Raw genomic sequence first — 13,274 nt, 5'->3', positions numbered from 1 at the left:
TTTTCTCGTTATCGTGTCAACATTAGTAGAAAAGGTTAGGTAAAATTCTATGTACTTCATTCATAGTGAAATCTTTGTTACTTGAGGTACTTTTTGTTTAGTATAATAAATGTGGAGTATAGATATTCGAACCTCCAACCTTAAAGGGAGGAATAGATATTATTTACTTCTAAGTTTTGCTCAAGTTAATTTTTGTTGTAAAATTGACATTCATCCCATAGTATGATGCCTTTCTTCATGGGAAGATGAATATTTGATTGGAGAGATTGAGAGGGCCATGAAAAGGAACCCAAATGTTGTTTTAAGTGACAAATGTCATTTTCTTTGCCTATTTTCCATTTTATATAGTCTTGTAGGTAGGAGTATCATCATCATCATTTTCTTCTTTTTTTATTTTTTTGGTTTTTTTCCTTTTTTGGTATTTTGAGTTAAAACATAATAATTGATCTAACCATTCCTTAAAAAGTTACTTTTTGTAGTTAATTCAATAGTTCTATCATACATATTATTCAAAGGGTTTCTCCTTCAAAAGTCAATTATAGAGAGAATTGAAAAACATAACAATTCTTCATTTTTTTTTTAACTTGAACTTGTTTTCATAGAAGGACTTTCTTTATTTAAATAACTAAAGTTGTTCTTTCATTCGAAATCATGATTGGTAAATATTATGTAACCTTTCAACTTTACAAGTCACTTGATTTTTTTTGTAAAGCAAAGAAACAATTTTTATAACAACCGTCCGACAATCTCTAAACAATCGTTTTCTTTTGAATGATGATTAAGAACGAGATTGGTTGTTCTACCAGCAAATATCTTTTAGTAGATTTTTGTTAAAATGTTTTTTAAGGGAAAAAAAGGTAGAGAGAAAAAGAATAAAAGTTTTTTTTTAAATATATATATATATAGAACAAAATATATGAGAGAAGTTTTGGAGGGATTTTATTGCTTAGCTTGATGTAGTCGATAGTGTCGATATATATGAATTTTGTGTCTTAACATTTTCTTAATTATAAATATTAACTCTTATATTATCTTGGTCTAATTGTAAAAAAAACATTAAAAAAAATTAGAATATTTTATTCATATCAGATCTCGTGGAAAAATAAACACTAATAAATATATATCCGAAAGAAAAATATTTACAAACTATTTATGATATAACCAAATGTTTACAATTACAAACCATCTTGGCGTAGAGTTTATAATTTAGTGGCAATGGCAGAAACTTACCTAATTGTATAAACATGAACAATTCTTATTATTATTTTCAAAACCTAAAATTTATAGTTCGCAATTTATATCTAGTGTATTCATATTATTTATAATAATTCAAATACTATTGTTTATTGAGTAAATTGATTATTTATAAATTGAAAATGTAATTGTTTATAGTGTGTATGCATTGTTTGCAATTTTCAATTTATGTTATGGTACATGGATTATTAATACAAATGAAATGCTATTTTTTATAGAGTATGTGAATTATTTATAGAGTTCAATAATAAAAAGGAGATATTCTCTAAACATTCAGTAACAAAAAAAAAAAAAATATATATATATATATATATTATTTTTACTAAAATTGATCACGCTACTATTTATTAAAATATAATGTTTCTTAAAATTATTTATTTATATGTTAGGTTCAACCTACAGTTTATTATACTAAAAAAATCGATAAGCTATAATCACGTTAGAATCATAAAACAATCTCTACCGTGCATTTACATCCATGGAAAAATCAAATCAAACCCAAAAAAAATGTTTAGAAAATCACAAGAAACAAAGAAAAAAAAAAGAAAATTTGATCAAAGAAAATACTAGATGAAAAAAAAAGTTACCAAAATTGTTTAATTATAAGTATAAAATGTCACCTTTTTTTCTTTCTCCCTCCACAATCCACACCAAAAGAATCTTCCTTTTCTGAGTGGGAAAATTTCTCTCTCTCTCTCTCTCTCTCTCTCTCTCTCTCTCTCTCTCTCCTTTCTTCTTCTTCTCTCTCTTTTCCTTTTTCTTTCTTCTGGATTTTGGTCTGTGGGCTGCTTTTCTTCAAAGCAATTCAAGAATCAATTCTCTCCCTCTCCTCTCTCTCTCTCTCTACAATGTGACTCAAAACTAAAAGAAAAGAAACAATTCTGCAACAAAAAACTCTCATCTCTCTCTCATAATCTTCCAAAAATTTCACTAATTCATCTCAAAGTTTGCATCTTTAACATACCCAGATGCTGTTTCTTCCTTTTTCTACCTGCTATGAGTGCACATGTCCAAAAGCTTCTTCCTTCCCTCAACAATCTCATCCAAGAAATCATCAAGCTGCCCAACAATGGCGTCCACCCCATTTCTCAACATCCCAAACCAACTCTTCAACCTCTCAATTTTCTCTTCAATCTCAACTTCTTCTTCTTCTTCTTCGCCGCCCTCCATCAAACTCCTCTCCAGCTCCACTTTCAGGCCATCCATAGCGGCCTTCGCTTCGCGGAACTCGAACAGCAAGATCCCGACCGGCTGCCCGTCTACTCTGTCTATTTCATTTGCCACTCGCTGCCTCAATCTCGCCATTGACGCCACAAATCCAGAGCTGAACGCCGTCATCTGGTTATCGTCTTCACCGTACTGATCGATCCCGGCGTTTCCATGGAAGCTGGATTCTGGCCAGCAGTAGACGAGAGAGCAGAGCAGGATCATCAGAAGCAATGAGCTGATGGTCTTCACTGCGTGAAGAACCCCTCTGAACCCATTGAAAGCATTCAACTTCGAGGTCGATCCGCCGTTGGAACAGAGCAGTGATAATGGCTGAATTCTCGTATTCATCAAGCTCTTGTTCTCCTCCTCCAACCCAAAAATGTTCCTCTCGAAATCGGATATGGCACGAAGAACCTGAAAAACCCAAAAGTTAAAACAGAGGAAAACAGAGGAAAAAACAGAGGAGACAAAATTGAAAACAAAACGGACCCTGCGGGAGGCTCGAGGGTTGTAGCGGAGAAAGTGAGGGTCCTGCAAAGAGGAAGTTATGGCGGAGGCCTGAGTATGGTAGAGCTCCATTCGGGAGATTCCGGACTTGAGGAGTTGCGAGGCGTCCCAGAGGCGGGAGGATTCGTCCATGTACTCGTCGAGCCACTTGCCGCCGGGGGGCAGGTGGAGGCGCTGGCCGAGGAGGAGGAGCTGGGAGTGGAGAGTTGTGAGGAGGGAGAGGACCTTGTGGAGGAAGTGAAGGGACATGAAGTCGGAGGCGAGGAAGGCGGCGTCGAGGTCGTCGAGCTGCTGGGAGAGGAAGTGGTAGAAGCCATGGAGGGAGGAGGAGGTGCCCATTTGAGAACAGAGCAGAGAACAGAGGAAGAAGAAGAAGAAGAAGAAAGGGAGAGTTTTATAAGAGAAATTGAGAGGGAGAGAAAGGGGGAAGATAAATAGGTGTTGTTTTAGAATAGGAGAGGAAGAATAATATCAAAGGGTTGTGTTTAGAGATTTGTTTGTTGGATGCAATCATGTGTGTTTCCTATTCAGTGGAGGAGATGATTGGACTATGCTCTTACAACAATCTTGCAATTGCAATGGGGAGAGAGCCTCATTGGACTTGTGTTTATATATATATATATATATATATATGAAAAGGTACCAGATTTTCAAAAACACTTTAGAGGGGGTGTTTCGAATAGGTTTGGATTAGGGTTACTTACAACCTCGTAAAATATTACGATTATATGTATTATGATGCGTGTACCCTTAAACCAATTGGGTGGATAAAGGAAAGCTATCAAATTTCTAAGGGTTTGTTCCAGAGTAATGGTAGAATTAATAATCTTAAAAAAAATAGATTTAATTATAATTTGACTAAAAATCAATTTAAAGTGATTTTAAAATTTTCAAATCAATTATTTAGTTTACCAAATATGATCCCTAAGATATGGTTAAGATATTGAAAACTCAGTACTTGTAAACCTCACCTTGGGCACAAGTTTTTCAAACCAAATACTAAACACTTCAATTAAATTCCTCAAGCTTAAGATGTTGAGCTTGTGCCATAAATTTCTCTATTTATTTTGCTACTGGGTTAGGTCTATATTGTATTGGGTTGCTTCAGTTTTGAAAAGTTAAGTTAATGTCGTAAGTGGTAGTTTTGTTATCCATCCGAGCATAATTCATTTAGGAAAAATATTAACCGTACCACTCATGTATTTCAATCTATATATTTAACTGTCAAGTCTTATAATTCATCTTTTCATCATCTAAACATAGATTACACGCTTAATAACAATATGGGAGTAAAAACATTTATTTACCTATCATATTATTTTTCTTTAAAAAAGAAAAAGCCACCTAAAATCATATAACACAAAAAAATTCTAATCAAAATCTTGTAGAACAAAAGTATATTTGAGATGGGATTGGAAGATAAGTTTGAATTATTCACAGAAGAATTTAATGAATAAACAAAAAAGAGGACTGTTGATGGATTCCCTTCAAAGTAATGTAAACTTGAAATCTAAATGGATTGCAGAGCCTATAATTAGAATCATTGCCTGAAACTGAAAGGGGTGTGGTCAGAATTTGCAAAAGCAAATTAAGAAATAATTCAACAAAGTTTAATTTTTCTTGAACAACTTTTTAAAATCTATTTATTTTATTTATATGTTGGATTATGTTTCCTGAGCTGTAAAAGTTTGACTACTTTGACTCAGATGCTTTCTCATTTTTCAATATTGATTTGGGCAAAGGCAGTGGCAAATGGCAGCTTTTTCTTTCTTTTTTTAAAACTTTTTCTTTTTTATTTTGAGAATTTTAAAAGAAAATAAAAAAGAGATGGAAAACTGATATTAATTGTAGAAAACTAATAGAAATATTGGGGGTTTCTGGTTTAGGCCCAACATTCTGTTTTGGGATTTGAATTTGAGATTCTTTGTTTTGTTTATAAAGGAAGAATCATATCATTAGGTCCATCCCTCTCTTCCTAAACTATTTATAGACTTAGGACCACTCTCTGGGGTAACGTAGAGTGAGGATTTGAATCTCGATCTTTAGGTGGGTTATTAGTGTCTTAACCAGTTGCGTTATGTTCGGGTTGGAAATCTTCTCTCTATTATAAATATATATATATATATATATATATATGCATTTTCTCTCACTATTTTCCTCTCTTTCATGTATAAATGTAAATACCTTTTTATTTCTTTCGTATAAATAATGATATACATTCTTGCTCTCTCCCTATCTCCTTAAAAAAAACATGCATATCTTTCAATTCAGACATAGCTCGTGTTACTTGAAATTTTGATCTTTACCCCCTTCGTTGAACTCCAACAAAATATATATACATACCCCTAGACCTTATATGATACATCCAACTCCAACTGGGAAATATTTGGATCAAGAGGGATTTACCATTTAGTTCAGATTGGATAAATTTATTGGTAATACAATTGGGATTGGCCCAAAAAGGTGTAATTCGATCTAAACATTTATAGTTAGGTTGGATGTAGGTTCATCATTTAACTAGAGAAATTATTTGAATAAGTGATAAATAGATAACACATAGTCTCAGTAGAAAGATCTAATGTGAAAGTGAATATGAGTATAGTTCTATTTTTCTTCTTTTGAAGTCAGTGGTTCAAATCCTCGTATAATATATATATATAGAAATTTTACATAACCGTCCAAACACACACCAGCAGTGGCACATTACTGTAAAAGGAAAAAGAATGTAACAAAAAACAAAACGTTACAATATTTTATAATAAAATAATGCATTAGTAATAAAGTTATATGTTGGTAGTAAAGTTATATGTTGGTACGGTGGGTAAGCATCCATCTATATATCTTTAATATGATGCCAACTGAACGCTACATCACCTCTAAAGGTCAGACGGACTATTCATAAGTCGTTTCTTCTAGAGACAATCAACTATTTTCTTAGCATTATTATTACTGGAAATAGTCTAATAAAGAGCCTATTTTTTCAATAGTTAAAAAAAACAATGTTAAAGAAAAAATTTATTTTCGTTCAAACCAAATTTTCTATAGATTCCCACCCTGTAAAAATAAATTTATAATTATTTTTAAAGGTAAATAAATTTAAAATATTAATTATGATGGTCTGCGCCCTAAATCATACAAATTCATAAGAAAATTGATTCTTCATTGTTCAGTTAATTGCTAAGTTTATTTCACCCACCTTTTTCATTCAAACGAAATAGTAAAATAATAAGAATAATAATAATAAAATAAATCATCCTTGGTTTTCAAATGATGTGATTTTATATCATTTGTTATAATTTTATTATTTCAAATAGAAAAGAAAATGAATTTTCACCAATCAGATAAGTTTAATGATGGGTTAGATTAGCATCTTCCTCCCATATTTATTTTTTTAGTACAACATAACATGTGAACAATGATTCAAATCACAACTTTTTTTTATCGGAGATAATATATTCATGTTGCTTCATCCCATTTTTGTTTTACTAAAAAGAGATTTCTTTTTTCTTCTAACTCTATTCATTCCAAAAAAAAAAAAAGAAAATATACAAAAAGATGATTGGTTAGGCTAGCTTTTCTTGGCAACTTTTTTTTTTTTTTTTTGGGAGCATTCTCTTTTGGTCATCTAATACCTATTTGTTTTCATAGCCTCGGATTACAGAGTTTTATCGTCTGCAACTATGAAAAAAAGCTTATCATTATCCCTTATCACATCAATAGAATCAATTTCAGAGCCTTCTTCATTTGTCAAAAGAGCATTTCTTGCATCAAACCCAAACTTTTCACCTGTTAAGATTGCAGAAACTGGGTTAGGAAGGAAGCAATCTGATCCAGAACTGAGTTTGAGATGACTTGTACAGTGGTGAGAAGTGTTTTTGACTAATTAAAAGCACTTTTTAAAATTTCCATAGAGCTGGGTTGTATGGTCAAAAGTGATTTTAAAAGTGTTTATAGAAAAAACATCTAAAAGTCACCCAAAGTGATGTTGTTTCCATTAGAGTGTTACCTGCAACTTTTTTTAGCTCCTCCATTGAATGTGGCAATTTGATCAACTTTCCAGGATCATCACAAGAAGCCTGCTTTCTGGCTACTGGATGGCCTTTGTATATGTTAACTCTTGCAGAATCTAATTCAATGGAGTGTTTCCAGTTGAAACTTTGCTCTTTTTCTTCACTCAACACCGGCACTGCTTCTTTTGCGGGCGAACCGTCTATGGTGATTTTGTGGCTGAGCTCCCTTTCCTGCAACAGTTTATTTGAGGATGTTAAAGACAAATTTTTCTCCATAACAACGTCGAATTTTTTTGGAGAAACAAATGGTTTGTTTTGGGATTGTTTTCAAACAGTTTTTTACGTTGTTTTCAAGATTGTTTTGGAGAACTATGAGCAGATAAACAGTGAAATCATTATTTACAGTCATTCATAAAAGTAAACTAAAGAAAAACAAGTGAAAACGAGTTTTACACACTTAGCCAGGCATATTTTCACAAAAAAAAAAAGTCCTGAAAAACAGAAAACTATTATTTAAAACAGCTCCCAAACAGTTCCTAAACTTGCACAGAATCAATCATAAAACAAAACTTTAGTGGGGAGTTCTTCCTTCTTTCCTTTCTCTTGTTCCCCTTTTTGGGGGCGGTGGCAAATGTCAGTGCATGAAAAACAGAAGCAATCAAAATATACTCGAAAAAAGAATTACTATTTCTCTTGAGCTAATCAAACGGTTGCAGAGAGAAAATACCGGTGCTTCAAAAGAACTTATACGAACCTGAAGGAAGTTCTTGACAATGACTATACTGTCTTCTTGTTTGACATGCATAGCTTCTTGTAGTACACTTGTTTTCAGCCTCAAGAGCTGCGAAAGAGTTTTGGTTCTGTACGTAAAATTTTGGTTTCTGCAACAAAGTGCTCCAACTTCCCCAAACATGCTGCCACAATGTAAGGTCCCAACAGTCCGCTCCACCTCCATCTCACAGTCGATAATTTCAACTTCCCCAGACACAATGATATAAACATCATCAGGGGTCTCGTTTTGTATTATCACGTCCTCCTTGGGTGGTATATACTCGGCTTTTATCTTTGCCACCTGCCGATTTTATCGCATAGTTAGTTAAAGTTACTAGGTGAGTTTGTCCCAGCTTTGCATGCCAAGCTAAAAAAACATTCTGTCATGCTCACCAGCAGCGCAAGTGTTTCCTTTGAGACACCCTTGAAGAGGTAGACTTTCTGCAAGGTCGGCAAAAACAATTGCTGACAGATGCTTTTGCAAATTGACTTTGGAAGCTGTTCGATCAGTTGTTGTTGGTTTAGGCTCTCGGCCTTGAACCTCAAGCACATGTATGCCAATATGTGTTCCTTCAACCTTCCAGGCAGGCGGTTTCGGTTAACGAAATGTGATGCCATTTCAATGCTATCTCTCTACAAAGGTGATCAATCAATCAAACATGTCAATGCCAATTCAAGTAATGGTCAAGTTAAAAATGTGAATCGTATTTAGAAACCAATATACATGGGAACAGATGTGAATACTTACAAATTCCATCGTGCGACGAGTTCCTTCAACGACTAAGTTTGTCATGTTACCGATCAAGTAAGCAGTTAAGCCAAGATTGAAGAGCATATAGAAAATGATGAAGATCATCTCTATGGTGTTCACAGCATGAAGATCACCATAACCGACGGTGGTCATGGTGGTGATAGACCAATATAAGGCTGAAATATATCTCACTCCAAGGCTAGTCTCTTTGAAATTTGGAATCGCAGTTCCAATCCAGGTCTTTCCTTCATGTGGATATCGGTCAGCCAACATGTAGTAGAGGCATCCAGCACAATGGACATAAAACAATGTGACCTACAAACAGAAAATCGTACCCCAACTTCACCAACTTGTAACCAGATCAACCTTTCGAAAAGTTTCAGTCAGTTTGAAGAGAGAATTTTTCATTTTTTCACTTACAGATAGAAGCCTAGCACATCGAACCCAGAAGTAGCTGAATCTAATGTCCTTCTCAAGCCTGCAAAACAAATAACTCGTCTTGTCAATTGGAAAATTTCCCCCATTTCTTAAACTTAAAAACAATTTCAACGAGATGTTTCAATTTCTTATTTGACAATGTTCTAACTCTATGTATTCTTCGAGACGTGAAGTGCATTGAGTGTCATGTTTTTGGGATAAGTGACCAATAAGACAACAGAATCCAAAAACAAACCTTGTGAAAAATTGCTTGACACGTCGCAGTCGCCAAAATCTGAGCAAGCCCAAAAGTGAATATGGGAGACCAATATCATATTTTCCTGTGAACAAGTAGGCCAATGCCTCAAATGGGATTGTTGACGCCAAATCCATCAAGAACCATGTTGACAAGTACCTATGGAAAACTATTTACATAAGTTCTAGATATTCAGGCTATAATCCCGTCACAAAATGGGACAACCCATGACATTTTGGCAATATCACAGACGACAGTAAGTGGTGTTGCCCTGTCCACATCATGAGCAGAGTGTAAACCACTATGAGGTAATAGGAACTTTCCACTATACATTACTCACATCATTTGACATATCAAAGCATTGTTTGAAACTAGTTTTCGGATGAACTTCCAAGAGTAACACTTCATGTCAAAAAGCACAAGAAGATTGGCAGATTCTTCAAATAAGTTCTTCGATTAAAAACAAATTAAATTAACAAGTTCTACCACAACTATGTATAATTGTTTAGGGAAACTAAAATAGTTTTGAACTTACCAACCAAACACACAGCAATTTCCAAATATCCAATCAATGCACGTCTAATTCCTTATCAAATTCACCATAACATACACTCCTCATCTCAGAAGTCATTCTAATTTCCAAAAGCACTTTTCAGAAGATGCACAATAAAATTTCATACCAAAAACCAGAATTGGAAACCCATCACGAGGAAAAGGGGAAACGGAAAATTTGGATGGAGAATTCTGACCTGCGAGCAATCTTCTTCGAATCACGAACCAGAAGCTGAGTCCGATGGTCGATGTAAGCGACAAAAAAGGTCAAGAAGATATCAATGGCGAAGAAGAAATCGACCACGTTATCTGCAATGTACAATCCCCGCTTGGGAATCGCGTCCACAAACGCCACTTCCAATGGATAAACCCACGCTGAGTAAGCAACCAGAACCACCATGAACGACTGCCACCACCTGCAAAATCGCCTCCCATTTTTCAGAATCTACAATCTGCATCGTCTTTTTTTTTTCCTCACATGTATTTAATTTTCTGGTTTCTTTTTTATTTTATTTTGCACGTTTATTTGTTTAAAATAAATAAAGTGACCTCTGACTATGATTTGACGGATCCAGCGGTCCCAGAAAACGTCGTCGTTTAGCGGAGGATGATGGAAAAAGTAGAACAATCAAAGAAAGTACTTTTTTTAGAAAATGGGATTAAGAGAAATATTTGATTAATTACAGGAACCTTCGTTTAGTAATGATTGTAAAATCAGTTTCACGTAAAATATTCATTGGGTTTGGTATAAAAAAAAAATCAAATCAATTAAACTCTCTAAAAAAATAAATAAATAAAATTTTAAATTATTTTTTCGGTGGAAGCAACATTTTCAAATCAAGTTCGAATACGTGATCTTTTAGTCAAAAATACATTCTTTAATTCGACCGTTGACTAAAAACTTTAGATTATTGTCTACTCAGTATTCTTTTTTTAGTATAATATTCTAAAAGAAAATATATATGAATTTTAAGTTTATCTATTTTTAAGTAATTGATTAGTTAAAAACTTATGGTAATAAAATAAAAAAAGAGAATCACTTTTCTAAGTGATGGACTCAAGTTGGCATACTTTTATTAAAAGAAAAAATGACAGTGATATTTCTCACTTTTTAAAAGATTATCACTATTTTCGCTTGTTTACTTGACCCAAAAAAAGTTCTATCCAATATTCGCATTATTATTTTACAAAGAACGAGGACCATCTTTTCTTATGCTACTGTCTTAATTAATGTGTATTACCACGTTTTTATTTATTTTTCTTTCTTTTTTGTGTCTTAATATCTTTTTAGTCTCTATGTTTGATGGTATATTATTCATGTTTAATTATCGAGAAATAATTTAGACAATAATGATCTTTATTTATTTTTAATTCTAAGTGAAAAATACGTAAAAATGAATTGTGGTCATTTTTTGGCGCATTCCCGATGAATAACTAAGATTGAAATCAATAGCTTTCAAAAGTATTGACTTATTTATAATTATTTTGTAGTTTTTATTTTTTGAAATCACCTCCATAAATTTGCATTGAATGAGACAATTATTTTATTTTATTTATTGAAAAGAGACAATTAATTTATCAAACAATGGGGAAAGACCTTCTCTATATGGAAAAGAATCTTTTTGGTACCACCGAAAGCCTACTGTTTTGTCGGCAGTTGTCAAATAGTATATTTATTCTTTTAAAATGTGAGGAGGAAGAATAGTAAAATAAATAAATAACCTTTTTATTTTGCCTAATAATCTATCTCAATCCAACCATAAATTGATCAGATGAATGACTAAAAATAAAATATACTCAAAATATTAGTCAAAATTCGAGAATATCCGGACCGTTGCTTTACATTTTTATGATATTTTTGAATCTAACAAAATTTAATTGGATTTTCATTTTTCGTTTTTTGTAATGTTATTATAGAATTAAATTTTATCTTACACTCCAAGCTATTATATTTCTTTGACATTTTATTTAAGTTGTTCAACTTTGTATCGGAAAATGTGAACATCTGCCATTAAATTTCTTAAATATGTTTAATTAAAATCATACATAGCATCTTCTCATGTTGTGTTTTAAAATATTATATTGGATCTAGTATAGCCTTAAAAATTAGACATTAGGATTTGTGACAGCTCAAAGAAAATAAAAATATTATTAAAATATTTAAGAATATAAATCTATTTTTAAAAAGTTTTATAATATATGGTACAAAATGGAATTAAGTCTATTTGGTCAATTTTTAGGGGGAAATTTATTTCGTCATTGTTTGAAAAAAAATTGATCAACTACAATAATTATTTTAAAAAGAAAATTTAATTGCTTTATAAGAGAGAGAAGTTTATAGTTACCCTAGCCAGAACATTTTTCAAAATTAACTTGCATTCAACATCAATTTTAAGCCACTAATTTTAATACTCGATTCATAGGTATAGTGTCGTGTAATTTTCTTGTGAAATGCATTATTGAAAAGTTTAAAACCCATGACATAATGGACACAAATAGGATTTTGAATTTTATTAATATATATTACGAGGTAAAATAAAGTGAAAATTATACTGACTTATTATGCAGCCATTATTTTTGAAAATTTAATCAAAATAAAATTAGAAAATTCATACCTAAAGAGTTGTATAAATTTAGAAAAAAAAGAACAAAAAAGTTTAAAATTTTGCCCATTTTTAACAATTTGGGGAGAAATTATAAACTTTTTCCTTTAGATAAACACGCACCATACACCACCAAAGACTTTTCAATATTAATTAGTAACGAACCGTTAATTTTACTTTCTTTTTTATTTTTCTCGAAACTACGGTTACCACTACTGTCAAGTGGAGTTCATCGGCACTCCGACTCTTGGACGGGAGAGATTCCCTAGCTAAACGTCCTGTTTCCGTGGCTTATCCTCCATCCCCTCTAAACTGATTAGGAAAAAAAAAAAATTCCACCGAGACCCCTCAATAAAGAAATACATTTTCGGTATCGCCTAATTTTTTCTCTAAATATCACTTCCATGTAAATTCATCAGAAATATTAAAATATAAAGGAGTAATTAAGTTAAGTGTGTGGAGTGGTACCTGTATCTGGAGCTCATGGGAGAGATGATCCACTTGATGGACTTGATTTGAGCATGCTCAGTGAAACTGGAAACTCCCAACGGCGGAAGTATGATCTTGGAGAGCTCTCTGAGGCTCAGCGACGACGGCATCTCTTCCTCATCGTCGTCATCCTCCGAACTGCTGCCGTGCTCGGCCGCCTTCTTCCCTCCGCTGCTGTCGAGTTTCTCCGCCGCACCCGGCCAGTGGAGGTGATTGATCATCTCCATGGCTGCTGTTTTAGTTCACAGATGAAAAATGAAATGAAAATGAAAATGGCTTAAGACTTGAGAGAGAGAGAGAAGGGCAGAAGGCGTATTATTCTGGAGGAGGATGGGGGAGTTGGGTTGGGGGGTGGTCCTTTCAAGATTTTTCTTTTCTTTTTCTCTTCTTATTCATTGGTTGTTTATGAATATATATGGTAGACAAGGGGGGGAATTTAAATTATTATACCTTTT

General features: G+C 33.1%; 2 protein-coding genes across 2 annotated transcripts; both read right to left on the bottom strand.

The window, feature by feature from the left end:
• Window positions 1–1,680: 1,680 nt before the first annotated feature.
• Window positions 1,681–3,752, bottom strand: LOC148208411 (uncharacterized). Its single transcript, XM_088117612.1, has 2 exons — window positions 2,953–3,752; window positions 1,681–2,877 (listed from the first exon to the last, which is right to left on the bottom strand). The coding sequence occupies exons 1-2, from the start codon at window positions 3,307–3,309 to the stop codon at window positions 2,242–2,244; spliced, it is 993 nt and encodes a 330-aa protein (XP_087973738.1). The 5' UTR covers window positions 3,310–3,752; the 3' UTR covers window positions 1,681–2,241.
• Window positions 3,753–6,389: 2,637 nt separating this feature from the next.
• On the bottom strand, window positions 6,390–13,274 carry KT2/3 (potassium transport 2/3). Its single transcript, XM_022293555.2, has 9 exons — window positions 12,799–13,274; window positions 9,925–10,143; window positions 9,176–9,334; window positions 8,923–8,980; window positions 8,500–8,817; window positions 8,145–8,384; window positions 7,735–8,052; window positions 6,977–7,211; window positions 6,390–6,756 (listed from the first exon to the last, which is right to left on the bottom strand). The coding sequence occupies exons 1-9, from the start codon at window positions 13,044–13,046 to the stop codon at window positions 6,626–6,628; spliced, it is 1,926 nt and encodes a 641-aa protein (XP_022149247.2). The 5' UTR covers window positions 13,047–13,274; the 3' UTR covers window positions 6,390–6,625.

The sequence above is a fragment of the Momordica charantia genome (assembly GCF_013281855.1).
Source record: "Momordica charantia cultivar OHB3-1 chromosome 10 unlocalized genomic scaffold, Mcharantia_2.0 BLBB01000010.1, whole genome shotgun sequence".
NCBI classification, from domain to species: domain Eukaryota; kingdom Viridiplantae; phylum Streptophyta; class Magnoliopsida; order Cucurbitales; family Cucurbitaceae; genus Momordica; species Momordica charantia.
The sequence above is the reverse complement of the archived record's forward strand: the minus strand, read 5'-3'. Positions and strand labels throughout refer to the sequence as shown.

Excerpts from the sequence above, each read along its gene's own strand:
- LOC148208411 (XM_088117612.1), bottom strand. The coding sequence starts at position 3,309 with ATGGGCACCTCCTCCTCCCTCCATGGCTTCTACCACTTCCTCTCCCAG. Across the intron at positions 2,878-2,952 it reads ACCCTCGAGCCTCCCGCAGG|GTTCTTCGTGCCATATCCGA; the intron begins GTCCGTTTTGTT and ends TGGGTTTTTCAG.
- KT2/3 (XM_022293555.2), bottom strand. The coding sequence starts at position 13,046 with ATGGAGATGATCAATCACCTCCACTGGCCGGGTGCGGCGGAGAAACTC. Across the intron at positions 8,981-9,175 it reads GTCAAGCAATTTTTCACAAG|GCTTGAGAAGGACATTAGAT; the intron begins GTTTGTTTTTGG and ends TTTGTTTTGCAG. Across the intron at positions 6,757-6,976 it reads GGAGCTAAAAAAAGTTGCAG|GTGAAAAGTTTGGGTTTGAT; the intron begins GTAACACTCTAA and ends CAATCTTAACAG.